The sequence below is a fragment of the Chelonus insularis genome, unplaced genomic scaffold, assembly GCF_013357705.1.
Source record: "Chelonus insularis isolate UGA/USDA-ARS -01 unplaced genomic scaffold, ASM1335770v1 contig_93_pilon, whole genome shotgun sequence".
Taxonomy (NCBI): Eukaryota; Metazoa; Arthropoda; class Insecta; order Hymenoptera; family Braconidae; genus Chelonus; species Chelonus insularis.
Window position 1 is genome coordinate 1,175,275 of NW_023276782.1, and position 16,613 is coordinate 1,191,887.

The 16,613-nt window shown below is 29.0% G+C and overlaps 7 protein-coding genes across 8 annotated transcripts; 4 read left to right on the top strand and 3 right to left on the bottom strand.

The window, feature by feature from the left end:
• Positions 1-91: 91 nt before the first annotated feature.
• CTPsyn (CTP synthase) lies at positions 92-2,732 on the bottom strand. Its single transcript, XM_035092432.1, has 3 exons — positions 2,412-2,732; positions 1,836-2,006; positions 92-1,764 (listed from the first exon to the last, which is right to left on the bottom strand). Exons 1-3 carry the CDS (start codon positions 2,575-2,577, stop codon positions 308-310), a joined length of 1,794 nt encoding a protein of 597 aa, XP_034948323.1. The 5' UTR covers positions 2,578-2,732; the 3' UTR covers positions 92-307.
• A 349-nt stretch (positions 2,733-3,081) lies between these two features.
• On the top strand, positions 3,082-4,035 carry Rpe (Ribulose-5-phosphate-3-epimerase). The gene is made up of 4 exons (XM_035092438.1): positions 3,082-3,318; positions 3,386-3,493; positions 3,562-3,783; positions 3,872-4,035. Exons 1-4 carry the CDS (start codon positions 3,082-3,084, stop codon positions 3,983-3,985), a joined length of 681 nt encoding a protein of 226 aa, XP_034948329.1. The 3' UTR covers positions 3,986-4,035.
• LOC118072511 (putative methyltransferase C9orf114 homolog) lies at positions 3,998-5,617 on the bottom strand. The gene is made up of 2 exons (XM_035092435.1): positions 5,321-5,617; positions 3,998-5,238 (listed from the first exon to the last, which is right to left on the bottom strand). Exon 2 carries the CDS (start codon positions 5,201-5,203, stop codon positions 4,064-4,066), a length of 1,140 nt encoding a protein of 379 aa, XP_034948326.1. The 5' UTR covers positions 5,204-5,238; positions 5,321-5,617; the 3' UTR covers positions 3,998-4,063.
• Positions 5,618-5,989: 372 nt separating this feature from the next.
• Positions 5,990-7,977, top strand: LOC118072510 (ATPase family AAA domain-containing protein 1-like). The gene is made up of 6 exons (XM_035092434.1): positions 5,990-6,145; positions 6,268-6,510; positions 6,571-6,772; positions 6,835-7,031; positions 7,150-7,328; positions 7,460-7,977. The coding sequence occupies exons 1-6, from the start codon at positions 5,990-5,992 to the stop codon at positions 7,623-7,625; spliced, it is 1,143 nt and encodes a 380-aa protein (XP_034948325.1). The 3' UTR covers positions 7,626-7,977.
• A 109-nt stretch (positions 7,978-8,086) lies between these two features.
• LOC118072508 (protein FAN-like) lies at positions 8,087-12,938 on the top strand. The gene is made up of 16 exons (XM_035092431.1): positions 8,087-8,414; positions 8,507-8,740; positions 8,884-9,076; positions 9,168-9,353; positions 9,437-9,508; positions 9,608-9,816; positions 9,887-10,049; positions 10,126-10,280; positions 10,477-10,655; positions 10,727-10,858; positions 10,938-11,141; positions 11,213-11,486; positions 11,575-11,805; positions 11,913-12,001; positions 12,083-12,334; positions 12,400-12,938. The coding sequence occupies exons 1-16, from the start codon at positions 8,401-8,403 to the stop codon at positions 12,489-12,491; spliced, it is 2,679 nt and encodes an 892-aa protein (XP_034948322.1). The 5' UTR covers positions 8,087-8,400; the 3' UTR covers positions 12,492-12,938.
• On the bottom strand, positions 12,370-15,021 carry Bmcp (uncoupling protein Bmcp mitochondrial). Of its 2 annotated transcripts, XM_035092436.1 has the most exons (8): positions 14,880-15,017; positions 14,622-14,720; positions 14,369-14,516; positions 13,527-13,806; positions 13,340-13,458; positions 13,118-13,178; positions 12,929-13,018; positions 12,370-12,865 (listed from the first exon to the last, which is right to left on the bottom strand). In XM_035092436.1, the coding sequence occupies exons 2-8, from the start codon at positions 14,692-14,694 to the stop codon at positions 12,740-12,742; spliced, it is 897 nt and encodes a 298-aa protein (XP_034948327.1). In that variant the 5' UTR covers positions 14,695-14,720; positions 14,880-15,017; the 3' UTR covers positions 12,370-12,739. The 2 variants fall into 2 exon arrangements, with proteins under 2 accessions (XP_034948327.1, XP_034948328.1); XM_035092437.1 differs by lacking the exon at positions 14,622-14,720 and having other exon boundaries at positions 14,880-15,021.
• Positions 15,022-15,024: 3 nt separating this feature from the next.
• On the top strand, positions 15,025-16,409 carry Mpp6 (M-phase phosphoprotein 6). The gene is made up of 3 exons (XM_035092439.1): positions 15,025-15,224; positions 15,500-15,600; positions 15,713-16,409. Exons 1-3 carry the CDS (start codon positions 15,168-15,170, stop codon positions 16,029-16,031), a joined length of 477 nt encoding a protein of 158 aa, XP_034948330.1. The 5' UTR covers positions 15,025-15,167; the 3' UTR covers positions 16,032-16,409.
• The last annotated feature ends 204 nt before the right edge of the window (positions 16,410-16,613 follow it).

Genomic DNA, 16,613 nt, shown 5'->3' on the forward strand with positions numbered 1-16,613 from the left:
ACAAATGTACAGTGATACATTCCATGTAAGAGAAATTGTGTTTCATTTTTTATCTTTAATTAGTATAAAATAAGAGTAAAGAAAAAATTAATTACCATTTTTATCTTTTTTTTATTAAAAGACAATCTTACATTTTTAATGTTATAATGAAATCAATACTTATATCAATTGAAAAGTAAAAAATTCGAAACAATTTTTACAACTAACCGTTGTGTAGTTCCAGGGAAATTATAGAAGTTTGTAAAAAAAATAATTGTAAACTTTGTAAAACATTTATGCAGACTTGTTCTTGTTATTGTTTTTATGTTTATTTTTCTTCTGCTTCTATTACAACTTTTTCTTTGATATCTGAAGCTATTCTGAGATTCACTAAATCATCATCGTCGGAATCATTATCACTTTGTTCACGTGGGCTTAGTTTGCATCCTCTATTTAAGTATGATTTTAACTTCCCTACGCTAGCCAGAATAAGACCTAGGAATGGTGCTGAAGGTTTCATAGGCCTCGATAAATATTCTGGATGATACTGAGTAGCAACATAATAATTATGATCTACTAGTTCAATAATTTCCATTCGTTGTCCACTTGTATCTTGTCCAACAAATTTCAATCCAGCAGCTTCAAAATCGCTTACATATTGAGGATTTACTTCATATCGATGACGATGTCGCTCTTCAATACCATCAACGTTACCATACAACCTTTTTATAACAGAGGTTTCAGGCTTGAATCTTGTATATCGTTTACCTAGTCTCATAGTTCCACCTTTTTGATCAGTATTATGCTCTGGCATATCAATGACAACAGGATGATCAGTAGTGGGATCAATTTCTGTACTATTAGCATTCGTCCATCCCAAGACATTCCTCGCAAACTCAATTACTGCTACTTGCAAACCTAAACAAATACCTAACATTGGTTTATTGTTTTTTCTGCACCATTTACAGGCTTCCATCTTTCCTTCAATTCCTCTTTTACCGAATCCTCCTGGCACAATAACTCCATTACTCTTACAAAGCTTTTGCCAGGCTTCATGGTAGAGGATTGGATGGTCTAACAATGTCTGTTGTTCTAAATTAGCAGCTTCAATATAAGTTAACTTTAACTTGAATCCAACAGCTAAAGATGCATGCTGCAGAGCTTTAGTTACTGAAGCATAAGCATCTTCTAGTTTGGTATATTTTCCAACAAGAGAAATGTTTACACTTTTACGTAAATGATCCATACTATCAGCTAAATCTCTCCACTTCCTCATAAAATTCCTAGGTCGAATTTGGCTGATATTCAGTTGAAGACGCTCATTAAGAAATTCAATAACTCCTTGACTTTCCATCAATAATGGCACACGATATATCGATGAGAGATCATGAATCGTAATAACTTGTTCAGGTGCAACGTGACAAAAATTTGAAATTTTTTCTTTTACAACAGGACCTATTGCTTGCTCTGAACGACAGACTATCAGATCTGGCGACAACCCAAGACCTCGAAGTTCTCTGACGCTAGCTTGAGTTGGTTTTGTTTTCGGTTCTCCTGTTGATTTAGGCTGAGGTACAAGAGATACATGAGCTACACAGAAATTTTCTTTTTTTACACGAAATTGAAATTGACGAAAAGCTTCAACGAATGGCATTCCTTCTATGTCTCCTATAGTTCCACCTAATTCTATTACACAAACCATTGGTTTGTTGCCATCCTCTGTCACAGGATGGGTAGCTATTTTCTCTACCCATTCTTGAATAGCGTCTGTGATGTGCGGAACAACTGAAAATCCAAATATTAAATTAAAATGTTACACAATTACTTGGGCAACTAATTAAACTAATTATATTTACCTTGTACTGTTTTGCCTAAGTAATCGCCGCGTCTTTCTTTATTTATAACATATTGATAAATTTTACCAGTAGTTATGTTATTATCTCTATGTAAAGTTACATCTAAGAAACGTTCATAGTTTCCTAAATCGAGATCAACTTCTCCACCATCATCTAAGACGTACACTTCACCTATAAGAATATTTTTAAACAATTAATTAATTCATAAATTTGATGATTTAATTATTATTTAATCATCATTCATCAATTTTGCTGATAAACTGCACTTTAAAACTTATAGATAATTGAGTTTCTAAACCTTGACAATTAATGACTAAATTTTAATTATATTTTAATCTATTGACGTATCGAAAAAATGTAGTGTTTAATACATAAACAAAGTTAACTTTGATGTATTGTTAACATACTTATAGGTAACTTCTTAAGTCATGTGACTAAAAAAGCGGGTTTATACCGCGTGCTTAATGCTACAACTATAGGCTATATCATACAAGTCTAACTATTAATAAATTTAATACAAAAATACATCACAAGAATAGGTGATTGTTAAATGAAGATCAAAAATAATAATATTACCATGTTCATATGGTGAAAATGTTCCAGCGTCAATATTTATGTATGGATCAATTTTAATTGATGTGACTTGAATCCCACAATTTTTCAATATTGTTCCAAATGAACTAGCAATTACACCTTTGCCAATACCACTTATTACACCTCCCGTCACTAATATATATTTCATTGTTACTGTTCAATTAGATATTACCCTTGTATTATTTAATAAATCACTTTTTAAGCTTTATGATAAATGCTAATCTAACAATATATTGCGTCCATTCTTTTCAAGGGACTAGAAAATGAATTTTATTGCTTCTACCTGATTGGTTTGCTTCGAAACGTCACGCTAGTGGGACGTCATCTAGCTGACGACCTTGAAAGTATCGATTTAATTAAAAAATTTGCCAAAAATTCATTTTTCAAAATCAATTCATGAGAGAAATTAATACGATAATTCTCCATTCATTATTATTAATTAATTAAATGCTCATTTCATGTTTATCTTTCATTAAATTAAGCTGTCGTTATTTTTTGATCAACCATTCATGAATGGCGGAATTATGAATTTCATCACAACCACGTGGACTGAACTGGAATAATAACAAGTGAATGATCAGTTCATAGTTCACAAGTGTTTTTCATAATTAACTTACGTTTATATATCATTGATACACCATAAATCATAACAATGGTAAAACAATTAACAGCAAAAATTGGGCCATCAATTTTAAATTCTGACTTAGCATCTCTTTATGATGAATCACAAAAATTAATGGATTCTGGAGCTGATTATTTACATCTAGATGTAATGGATGGCCATTTTGTTCCTAACTTAACGTTTGGTCATCCAATCGTTAAGTGCTTGAGAAATAAAATTAAAAATGCATTCTTTGAAACTCACATGATGGTCTCAAAACCTGAACAGGTGTGTCTTCATGAAATATATATATTAAAATAAATTTTACATCATGCACTACGAATCTTTTTTTTAGTGGATTGAACCAATGGCTGATGCAGGTGTTAATCAATATACATTTCATGTGGAACCGGTAAAAGATGTAGCATCAGTTTGTAGAAAAGTTCAAGAAGCTGGAATGAAAGTAAAAATTTTTTTTTATAATGCTTTTACTATTGTAGAAGAATTGTTTCAACTAATAATTGCATTTAGGTTGGAATAGCCTTGAAGCCAGCTACTCCCGTAGACGTAGTTACTGATTATGTTGATATGGCTGATATGATTCTTGTTATGACGGTTGAGCCTGGATTCGGTGGCCAAAAATTTCTGGACAATATGATGGATAAAGTTAAATGGTTAAGAAAAAATTATCCAACACTTGATATTGAAGTTGACGGAGGTGTTGGACCGACTACCATTCATGCCTGTGCTGAGGTAAAGTTCAGACGCTTCATGAAAATTGTTATGAATTTATAAAATAATTAAAAATATCAAAGATATCAAATAATTAATTTGTTTTTAGGCCGGAGCTAATATGATAGTTTCCGGAACAGCAGTGACTAAATCAGAAGATCCAGAAAAAGTAATATCGTCTTTAAGAAATACAGTAAACGCAGAGCTAACAAAAAATTTATAAAAATGATAAAAATTTATTTTTACATATTATATAAGTTTATTAATTCGTAATCTCTTGGTTGTTTCTTCCATAGAAGCTTCAATTTTTTTCACAACTATTATTTAGGTTTGGAAACTGTAAATTAAACTTCGATGGATAAATAGGAGATAACTTGGTTCGCAATTCAGCAAGGGATACTAGAATAGCTTCTTCAGATCTTATTGTTCTAGATCCTTGATTAGGACATGTATTTAAATATTCATTAAACACTAATGGAGTGTCTTCCACATCTAGAAGAGGATCAGCTTCGACAGCAGCTTCTAATCCAGCTACTCCTCCAAAAACAATTAATCCGTGGTGATACTGAAGACTTTTTACTTCTAAATCATCGACAGATTTTCCTTTGTCAGAAGTTCCAATTGTTAGATCATACCCTTTGTCATAAGGACACTTAGAGAACACTTCAGAAATGTTAGAAGCTAGTCGAACATTATATCCCCAATAAAGTCCAACTTCTTTTTTTGGAGTATCTGGTGAAACAATCGTTCCTTTTAATTTTTTTGTATTTTGATCAGGAGGAATTCTCACAGTTACTCTTAATCCAGAAGTAAGAGTTTTATCAACTTCAACATCTTGTAAAAGCCCTACATTCACTTGAGATCCTTTTCCTGGTTTAATTGGTTTATTAGTAACAACTCCTTCTCTGAATAAAGATGCATCTTGTTGTCTTAGATGATGAGGAGCGTCAAGAGGATTTAAAACTCCGGCATATTGTAAATCTTTGTGTAAAGGAAAAAAATATTTACGTAAATATTGTGGGCACTCAAGATACTGCAAGATTCGACCTAATTGAAGACATCCAAGTCTTGCTTCTCCCAACTGTTCATCTTTTTTCATTTTTTTCTTTTCTGGTTCTGTAATATCTCCCTGATCATCAAACACTATTATCTCATCAATTTTATATATACATGCAGCACGTGCTATTTGACCTGCTAAGTAAGTTCGTAGCTCTGGGGACTGGGCATTATCTAAAATTGATCCTGGCACAGCAATACTTAACGTTGATATATTCATTTTATCATACTCTGAAGCTGGATTTATTATTTCAGATTCTTGACATTTTTTAGTTTCTTTTTCAAGCTGTTTCATTAACTGTTCTTCTTTTCTCTTCTTTTTCTGCTCTTTCATCATACGATTGTGCTCGCTCCATGTTTTTCCCAGTGTTGGAAGAGTAGTCATTTTCAAGAAACTGAGAAATTGTTCCTCCTGTTCACCTAAACGATAAATAATTAAATAAAATCAATTGTAAAGAATTATTATGCATCACTGTATAATATAAATAAGACATTAACTTACTTTAAAAATTAATAACAAGTATTTTTAGTATATTTTATCACTGTTTAAGATAAAAAAAATGATTATTCAACAATCAAATACATTATCACATGTTTTGTCGATAACAAAAACATCACTGCCTAACAGTTTGTAGGTTAGAATTTCTTGAATGGAATAGTTTTCTCTCTGCTATATTTATTACACTATAGTATCGTCGATGTACAGGTTCACCTGTCATGATATGTGCTATTCACGAACTATACTTTGATCCATCTATAGCTCAATCGACCCAGCACAAAAGATTCAGTACAATTTCATTCTGGACTTTCGCCGTCCTCGTGCTCCAAAGGCGATATATTCATTTAAAACAAATTTATCTGAATTTAACATTGAAAATTTCAGTTTATTATTTGATTGTCACGTGTGTACGAATGTAAACATTAATTGAAAATATTGTTTTTTATATACAGTAGTTTTTAAATCAACTAATAATTCTATAAAAAAAATTATTTATTAATAAAAATTTGTTCTGTAATTCCCACTAGTATATCGTTAAATTACAGTGTCGAATGCTTCAATGGATTATGAGATACATACATGACTAACAAAATTATAAAACCAGTTATAAAATAAGCAAAATCATTGATAGCTAATTTAGATTATATATTTGAAAGAAAAAAATTAATCAGAATGAATGTGGCAGACGGCGCAGGATTCACTCGTTATGAAATGTTTACATTAATTGCAAGACTATCGATAGTTACCGCTATCGGTTTTTTCAGTATGAAATGGATTATGAGTCAAATAGATCCAATGTCAAAAGCTAAGAAAAAAGCCAAAGAAAAGGTTCGTTACTAGTATTTAATGAGTTGTCATTATTCATCATATAATTTTTTCTAACCTACTCATGTTGTTAGTAACTCATTAAAATTATAATCTTTATTAACAAATTGATTATCACTATTTAGGCTCAGGAACAGTTACGAAAATTTGAAAAAACAAGTGGAGTTAGTTTCTCTATTGACACTAGTCAATTAACTGACTATGAAATGATGATAGCTACTCATTTGATTGATCCAAAAGATATTCCAGTTTCATGGCAAAATATCGCTGGGCTTGATTCAATTATTCAAGAGCTCAAAGAAACTGTTATACTTCCTATAAAAAGAAAGGAACTTTTCGAAGATTCTAAATTAACACAAGCACCAAAGGTATGATTGAAGTTTATATTTCTGTTAATGTTGTTTCACTAAAAAGCTGAATAATTTAAGGGAGTACTTTTATATGGGCCACCGGGCTGTGGAAAAACAATGATTGCAAAAGCTACAGCCAAAGAAAGTGGCACTTGTTTTATAAACTTGGATTTGAGTATTCTTACTAATAAATGGTATGGTGAAAGCCAAAAGCTAACTGCTGCTGTATTTTCTTTAGCTGTGAAACTCCAACCATGTATTATTTTTATTGATGAAATAGGTGAGTTATTGCATTATTAAGATTATTGAATAAAAACTAATACTAACGTTAAAATGATTTAGATTCATTTTTACGAGTTCGAAATACACAAGATCATGAAGCTACTGCTATGATGAAAGCGCAATTTATGTCTTTATGGGATGGCTTAATTACTGATCCATCATGCACAGTAATAGTAATGGGAGCTACTAATAGACCTCAAGATCTAGATCAAGCCATCCTCAGACGTATGCCAGCCACATTCCATGTGGGATTGCCAGTAATTATTTTTCCAGTCATAAGTTATTTCAAAAAGATCAAATAACGTCGATCTTATCTAAAGAGACAATAATATAATTACATGAACGAATAATTAATAAGAAATATTTTTTTTATAGACTGAACAGCAACGTATACAAGTTTTGAATTTAATATTGAGACAAGAACCAATTGCTGAAGACGTAGACATTCGAATGATTGCAAAATTAACTGAAGGATTCTCCGGATCTGATTTACATGAATTATGTCGAACTGCATCCTTATATCGAGTTCGTGATTACTCACGAGATCATCCCAAGTATGCATTAAAATTTTTTTTTTTAAATAAATACTAACATATGTAATATTTTACTGACAGCTCAATAATAATAATATATCAACCTTTAGATGGATTAATTGATAATTATATTAATGAACCATCTTTTTCAGTTCTTTCGCAGACATGCTCTCTAACAAAAGTACCAATGAAGAAGAATATCATGAGTCACTGCGTCCGATTTTACAAGAAGATTTAACAACAGCATTTAAAAGAATGAGAATGTCAAAAGTACAAACGGGTGGTTTAAGTAATATGTCAAAATTAGATTTAGATTAATTACTTATTAAGAGGAATTAATAAATAATATCAATAAAATACGTTGAAAACCTCACAGAGGATGAAGATCACTTTTTCATGTGTTTGTAAATTACTAGGTTTCTTATAGATATTTAATTGATTTTTTAATTTTTTTTTGTGAACACGTATTTTTACTGTTGATAGTACGATTTTTGATTCTTTAAAAGTTTCATACTCAACATCGATTGTCGTATGAACGTTAACAATAAATTGATATATAAAATGTACTAAGTATGTAAATAAATTTATGATCATTTGGCGAAAAATGGCAAAGCCTAACTTGTTAAGCAACAGCAAATTAAATATGATAGCTACATACAATTTCATTTAATAATATTTAAAAACAATGCTCATACTAAATTATCATATAATTAATAATGTTAATGAAATAAAAATATTAATAAAATTGTTAAAAATGACTCTACATTGTTCAGCTTAATACTTAGCGAATTGAGATTTTTACAAAGATAGTTATTTAACAATGATTTTTTATACAATAAATTACTAATATTTGAAAATAAGCGCTCTGTGTACGTACTCGAATATACAGTTTCATAACCTTGACGGTTTGACATGAACTTCAGTTATTTTTTCCTCGTCGGGTGGTCCACTCGTCAATATTATTATATTATTATAAATATAATTATACTATTTTTTGCATTAAAATAAACATTACTTTAATATAATTTTAATTGGTAAAATGAATTAATAAATATTTATTTAAATATTTCCTTGTAAAATCCATATCGTAAATATGGAGAAAGAAAGGTAGCTATTTTCTGTATTCATTATGTATATTTTATGTTATTATTTTTCTCTATGATATTCTACAATATTTGTTTATTTATTTATATTTTCAGATTTACTATGCTCCTGTTAGAACCAGGAGAAATATTCTTTGAAGATTATAGTGTAAAAATGAAGTCAAATAATTCAACAGAAAATAATTCATCAAATGATTGGATGGATGGAAGATTGAAACTTTGCTCGAAATCTCTAGTCTTTGTTAACAAAGATATCAATGAGCCACTAATTAAATTTCAAATGAAAGAAATCATATCAGTCGAAAGTGTTAAAAATAAAGATGATTCAGGGTAAATAATTGCTTTAGAGCAATAACTAAAATCTTTTGTTTTTTTTTTTTTTTTTGTTTTTAATCAACTTGTACTTTATTGTACTTACTATCATCATGTATTGTCATAAATTATTTTTCATTATTCAATCTTTTTTTTTACAGGAAGGTTTTATCTGTTACGTGTAAACAGTATGCTGAAATGCTAAAAGCTAATCGATTAGAACCCTATAAATTTGTACATAAAAGTGCCCACTTTTTAGTATCTTTTAATTATGCCAATCCAGATGACTGTCTTCCACATATCATGCAGCTTTTAAGAGCATCTACTCTTCCAACTGCTGAACAAAATGCAATGGTATTCAATTCAATTTCATTCATATTAGATTTATTCGTAATTTTAATTACATGTAAACATTTATGCTTTATATTTTTGTAATTACTTTTAGATTATGACAATCGTTCATTCGAGACAGTCGAGATTCTCATTTGACACATCTTGGTTGGAAGATTTATATGAACAGGTAGTTTGCGAAGTTCAAGCAAGTAAAGTACTTCCTTTAATTATAAATCCAGGAAGAGTGTTATTAACAAATTCTAGAATTTATTTTCAACCTTATAACAATTTAGATCAGGTTAGTAAACTATCAACAATTAATCAAATTATATTATTTATATTGCTCTAAAATGTAATCTGCTATACAATATATATTTTTAGCACCCAGTTTTGAAGATAAACCTTCGAAATGTGAAAAATATTCAAAAAAGAAGATTTTTATTACGTCAAATCGTAAGAATTTTTTAAATTAACAAATAATATCTTTAAAAGATAGATGAAAAATCAAAAGCATAAAATAGAGGATTAAATAATATATAATCTGTTATTTAGGGTTTAGAAATAAAATGGATAAAGCAGCCGGAAAATAAAACAGAATATTTATTTTTGTCAGTAAAAACTCCAGAAGACCGAGATAAACTTTATGAGTGTATAATTAGTCAAAAAGATCTTCAATTGGAGACAGTACCACAAAATCAAATGACAATACTTTGGCAAAATAGAGCTTTATCAAATTACGATTATCTATTATACATTAACAGGTACATCAACATTTGTTTGACATTTTTAAATTGATATTTTTTGAATAATTATTTTTCACTTTTCGTATAGTTTAGCTGATAGAACTTTTCATGATTTAACACAATATCCAGTAATGCCATGGATTATTCAGGATTATACATCATCAACGCTTGATCTTGATGATCCTAATGTATATAGAGATCTTTCTAAACCAATTGGTGCCTTAGAACCGAATAGATTGGAACGTCTTAAGGTATTAATTATTTTTAATCAAATTATGTAAATTTAATTCGTGTTATTGTGTATTAAATTTCATTATTTTATTATAGGAAAGATATGAAGAGATGACAGAAAAAAAATTTCTTTACGGATCACACTACAGTGCTCCAGGATTTGTGTTATTTTATTTGGTCCGAAAATATCCACAATACATGCTCTGTCTTCAGAATGGTAGATTTGATCATCCAGATAGGATGTTTAATAAGTAAGTTTTTTGTTTACTTTTAAAAAAATATGCATTAAAAATTTATCGGTTTATATTTGAATTTAATGATAAAGCATTAAGCAAACAAAAAAAGGGGGGTTTTTAAACTTTTCAATATATCTATTCGTGGTTGCTTGATTAACTCTGCAGAATCAATTTGTTGTTACGCTCGTTAACAAGAAAAAAAACCTGACAGTGTAGCGGACGTGTGGAAAAATGTATTGGCAAATATGTCTGACTTTAAAGAACTAGTCCCAGAATTTTATGATCCTACGAATGGTGGTGATTTCCTTACGAATAATTTTGGAATTGATTTCGGATATCGATATGATGGGACTAAAGTTGGTGATGTTTTTTTGCCACCATGGGCAGAAGGTAATAATTGCTTATTTTTACTGCAATTAATAATTAGTTATCAAAAATATCATCGAGAATTACTTACTTAGGACCTGCAGATTTTGTACAAAAATTAAGAAATGCCTTGGAAAGTGACTGGGTGTCTCAAAATCTTCATCACTGGATTGATTTAATATTTGGATATAAACAAAGAGGAAAAGAGGCGGAAAAAGCGGATAACGGTTAGTATTATGAGAATATTTAACATAGTTTCATAATTTTGAATAAAGTTACGAGTTAATCTTTAATTTTTTCTTTTAGTATTTTTTTATCTGTGTTATGAAGGAGCTGTTGATTTAGATACAATTCAAGATATTAATGACCGACATGGTTTAGAAGTTCAAATTATGGAATTTGGTCAAATTCCTAAACAAATTTTCACTTTACCTCATCCAAAACGACTTATGCCGGCTGTGAATTTAATGAATGAAACATTACTAAATTCTCAATCAAATACTATTAATGGTATGTAGTTGATTGAAATACTAATTCAGAAATCATTATTAAAATTTCATGAGAATTTTGTGTTAATCCAGAAAATGAAGAAGAAGAAGAAGGTGAATTTGCCCTGAGACAATATTTCGTATTTCCGTCCCATAAGGAATCAATATTACACATCACACCCATGAATAATACTGGAAATGAAATTGCATCTGTTGGTCATGATGGAATATTAAAAATCTATTCTTTGCAAACCAAGAAATTGACTCGAAGCATATCATTATCAAATTTACCTTTGTCTTCGTGTATATTTTATAAGACAAAAACTGGACAAAATATTTTACTTGTAGGTTCGTGGGATGATACTTTGTAAGTTTTTTTTTGAATATGTTTTTTTTTTATACGTCAAACAAATCAACATCATATAACTTTTCATACTTTAATTTTAATTTTACAGGATTTTTTATGATGTAGAATTTGGAAGAATAGTGGATGTATTAACAGGACATGAAGATGCGGTTTCATGTTTAGCTTGGAGCCCTTCTAAAAATATTGTAATGTCTGGGTCTTGGGATTGTACAGTGAAAATATGGCATTTTCATGAATCTGGTTCAAAAATAAAACCGCAGGAATGTTTAATTGCCCAACTTGATCATGACTCTAAAGTCACGTGCCTTAGCATTTCAAGGTCTGATGTTGCATTTTATTATCGATAATGATTTCATAAAACTTGAAAAAGGAAAAAAATCTGCTCATCCATACACAATTTTTATAATATAAATTTTTTATTTACAGTGATGAAAAATTATTAGTATCAGGTACGGACGATGGTGAAATATTTGTATGGAACATGAATAATTATGATATATATTTTACAGCAAAAGGTACGTAAAAGAAGCTTTCGTAGTTAAATTACTATTTATAGAACCTTATTTTAATCAAGCCAATACTACAATTTTGTGTAGGACATTCAGGAAAAATAAATGCAATATTATTCGACCTAGAAAGTAAAAATATCATTTCCTGTGCCAGTGATAAATTGATAAACATATTCGATGTCCAAACCACTACAAAAATATATAGTACATCATTAGAGGAAGAGCCATTGACATTAAGCTGGAGTGGATCGTTATTACTTGTTGGAGATAGTCAGGGAAATCTCACAGTATGGGACTCGTATGGAGCTAATTTCCGGTCGAAAGAACACTGTCATGAGGGTGAGTGATTGCAAAAAAAATATAAACTGGATAAATATATTAAAAGAAAAGTTTTTTTTATTTAGGGCCTTTGACAGCAATGATCGTCACAGCAAATAATAAATATGTGATAACAGGTGGCAATGATAAAAAAATCATTGTTTGGAACTGTCACTAGTGATTAAAAATACAATTATCTATGTAAAAAATGAAAGACATGCCAAATTTAATATCATTCCCTATTTTCTATATAAAGTATATTTGATTGAATTATTGGACGATGACTTATATAAGTTTTGTTTAACAAATAAATATATAATGATCTTTAATTAAATATATTAACAATCTCATCAGAGTAAAATTTTAAAAATGAAGTCTTAATTTTACAATTTGCTATCTATACAGGTACAATATTTCAGTATTTGATTAAAAAAATGGTAGTTTTTTTAACTGTTCATAAGTGATAAAAAAGATTACATTCCATGGGCCCATTCTGAGAAATGATGGCACGAAACCTTTATACAACGCAGATACACCTTCTGTTTTAATTGTCTAAAATGTTAGAGTTTTTAAATGAATCAGTTGTTCTGAACAAATAAATTTTAATATACTTACTTGAAAAAAACAGTCTACACTTCCTTTATATAAGTAATGAGAAGTTGAACAAGTAGATGAATTAATTTGTTTTTGATTCATAAGACGAGTCTGAAATAATTTAAATATTAATTACACTACGATATTAATGCGTGTTTAGCATAGCAAAAAATTATGTTAAACAATATGTGTAATTGCATAATTTCTTACTCGCACGACATCAATTGGAGTGGAAGCAACGGCACTAGCTGTGCTGGCAACAAAGCTCGAACTAGAATAAATAATTTAAAAAAATTAGATATAATAATAATAAAGAAAGTTCGTGCTAAAAATAATTAAATGAACTGTAGGAACACATGTGGTAGATAAAAAATCAATTTAAAGCAACTAAAAAAAAATTATTTACGTTAAGATTATTTAACTAATACTTACAGAAAATGATTACTGACACTATCACCAATATAAGGTATTAACCTTTGTTTTGTAAAATCGTATATAGGTAATTCTACAGCAGCGATAACAGCTGCTCGTTGTGCAGTTGGTCCCACACCCTAGTACATATCTAGTATTAGACAGTATTTGTAAAATTTTTAACATCAATTAAGAGATTGATTCTCACCCTCCATAAACCACGTACACCTTCATGTCGATAAACATCATGAAAACAATCGTACAACGATAAATTTCCCTGATTTCCACTAACTTGCATTCGAACTTTGACTACATCTGTAGGATTAGCTATTGCACTTGATATTGAGCCTGCTACTGCGGCACATATAACATTTATAAGTACTAAATCATTAGTCCCCCATCTGTCAATAGCCATTTGTTTAAGAGAATAATATGTTCCGAATTTTATCGTTCCATATGTTGCTTGTCTTAAAATTGCTGAGCTAATTCTGTTAAAATAAAAAATATAGATGTAAAAATTATTTTTATAAATAAAATATGTTGATGACATTCATCAAAATTAGAAAAAAATTAAAGATTAATAGTGCGCCTCAAAAGGATGTTAAACGACCGATGAAGACTAGGAATAACTTACAGTCGCAGAAAAGTCAGGCAGGGGTTCAGAAAGAGTGCAGAAACTTAGCGGTGATGGAGTTATCATTGAATGATCAGTTTTCCGGCAGTCTAGAAGCACTATCTCCTTCTAGACCATGCCTTTAGCAACTCTGTCATTATTTTGCAGTTGATCAAGCTTGCATCACCCCATCTGAGCTCATTCTATGGATTCATTTGCTGCGACAAAACCGTCAGCAACCCGAGATCATAAATTTTTTTAATCAAATAAATGTAGGATCAAAAATGTGAGAATCTTTTTTTCATCAGTCTAATAAGATTTTTTTTTCACGTGTCTTATAACTTTTATTTATGGCATGATTGTAACTTAAAAGTTGTGAGTTTTTAATTATGTGCTTTCAAGTGCAAAAAAGCAAAAAAAAATTTTTTAATCCTTACCCACAATACAAAGATTGGGCTCCTTCATATTTGATCATTTGAATTAAAGCATCTATCATACCCTTATATTTTAAATTTGAATGAGTTTTATCTAACTTCTGACCTTGAATTTGTAGACGTGTTTTTGTAGTATCTAATGGAAAAGTACCTAAAAAAACAACAATACATTTATTAAAATAAAAAATGCAACAATTATAAGATAAGACTTTGACTTTTGAGATATTAAATAAAAAAAATGAAAATAATTTATTACCCAGCTCAGCAACAATTGAAGCTAAACCTCCATAAATAAAAGGTCCTAAACCGACAGATTTTTTTTCTCCCATTACAATTTATATTTTTTTAATAATTCCTAACAAAATCACAAAAATATTTCCACTTAAATCACTTTGATTACAGTACCAATGAAGTTGTTTGTAGGTTAACAGAAAAAAGACCTTATTTTCATGGGATATTTATATGCAAATTTTATAATAATCTATATTATAATGATTATGAAGTTACCACGAACCTTATCATAATTATACTGTCTGATGTCACGTTTTATAAAAATAAATAACCACTTTTGTTATTTACACAATTTCTTAGGGAAAAATTAACGTTTATAATTTTTGACTTATTTTATTGGTGGTTATTGGAGACTCTTCATTGACTTCAGTTGTCAACGAGCTGAAGTGAGAAAAAATATCATATAGAAGAGCTCTCTGTTTTTAGTCCAATAATAGTTTATTTATTTCAAAATAAACATTTAACGATTTAGAAATTTATTTACTGAGAAAATAAGCAAAAATTTAGCAAAATGGGCTCCAATGATTATGGAAAAATGCAACTATCAAAAAGTATATTAGAAATGAAGGTAAGAATTAAGGTTAACACGTGTTTACAAAATTATTTTTGAAAAAAAGCAATTAAATTTTGTTTTATTTTTTTATAAATATAATTTGTTAAGTAATTAATAATGTATATTTTAATTCGGTTTTTAAAGTTATACATATTTTCTATTATATTTTTCTTTTTACTCCAAAAATGATACCTGCACAGTTTCACTCATACTTTTTCAAAATAATTAATCCATTTTAATAGAATATTTATTAATTTCACTATTTTGTTATGATTTGTAAACTTCAATAGTTTATGAAGAGGACAAAAGAAAAAGTAGAGCTACAACAATTTCAAGCAGAAGGAGAAGAATATTTTGAAAATGAGTTGACAGCAAGGCTAAAAAAAGCAACGTAAGTAATCATTTCATTCATAAAATAGAATCTTGACTAAATCATTTAAAAAAATATGCAAAAAAACTTTGATATCTTTTTTATTTATAATTTTATAAATATCTGTTTTTAGTGAAAAATTTACAATGGAGCCAAGTTACGTTTTTTGTGAGCAATTAATTGAGGGTCGACTAAGTTTTCGTGGTATGAATCCAGAAATTGAAAAAATAATGGAACATGAAGCAAAAATGAAACGTGCGAAAATTGAAATAAAGAAAGAGACTGATATATCTGACGAAAAAATGGCCAAGCATTTTGAAAACTCACGAGTTATTTCGATGGGAAAGAAATTCCAAACTAAAAGGAACCGTAGTCAATTCTCTAGTAGTATCACAGAAAGTCATGGATATTCCCCAGTAAAAAAGAAAATGTTTTTAAAACCTGCTGAATGATGTTCCTTCTATTATTCATTTAGATCAAATTGACCATTGTCTACATGGATAAAATTTTATTTAACTCATCGAATTATACTAGTAAATTGCTGATTTATTAAACACTTTTTACAGTATTTTTTAAATTTCAGTACTATGTAGTGAACTTTACTTAAATATTTTATGAAAAAGAAACGAACAACTCTAAACATAATAACATTTCAGTGAAATTTATTTAAGCGTTTCTAAATAAGTCTGTATAAAAAGTTTTATTTTTTGTAATATTACCAAAGGATATTATACAAAAATAAGTTCAAAGCTTATATTAAGCTGAGCAAAAAAAGTAAAGCTATCTAGATCGAATCAAATGAATATATGTATAAAAATATATATATAATAATCGTAGAGCAAAAATGATTTTGTTTACTGTTAAAAATAAATTTTGTTTATAATAAAAAATTTCGTAAAAAATTATGACATAAAAAATGATATTTTTGAAAAAAATAAATTGTTTTTCATTACTCATAAAACCTTTAGTTTTTAAAACTTCAATTGACTAGGTATTTTCATAGTTGTTATTGACATAGAATAAAATAATAACAG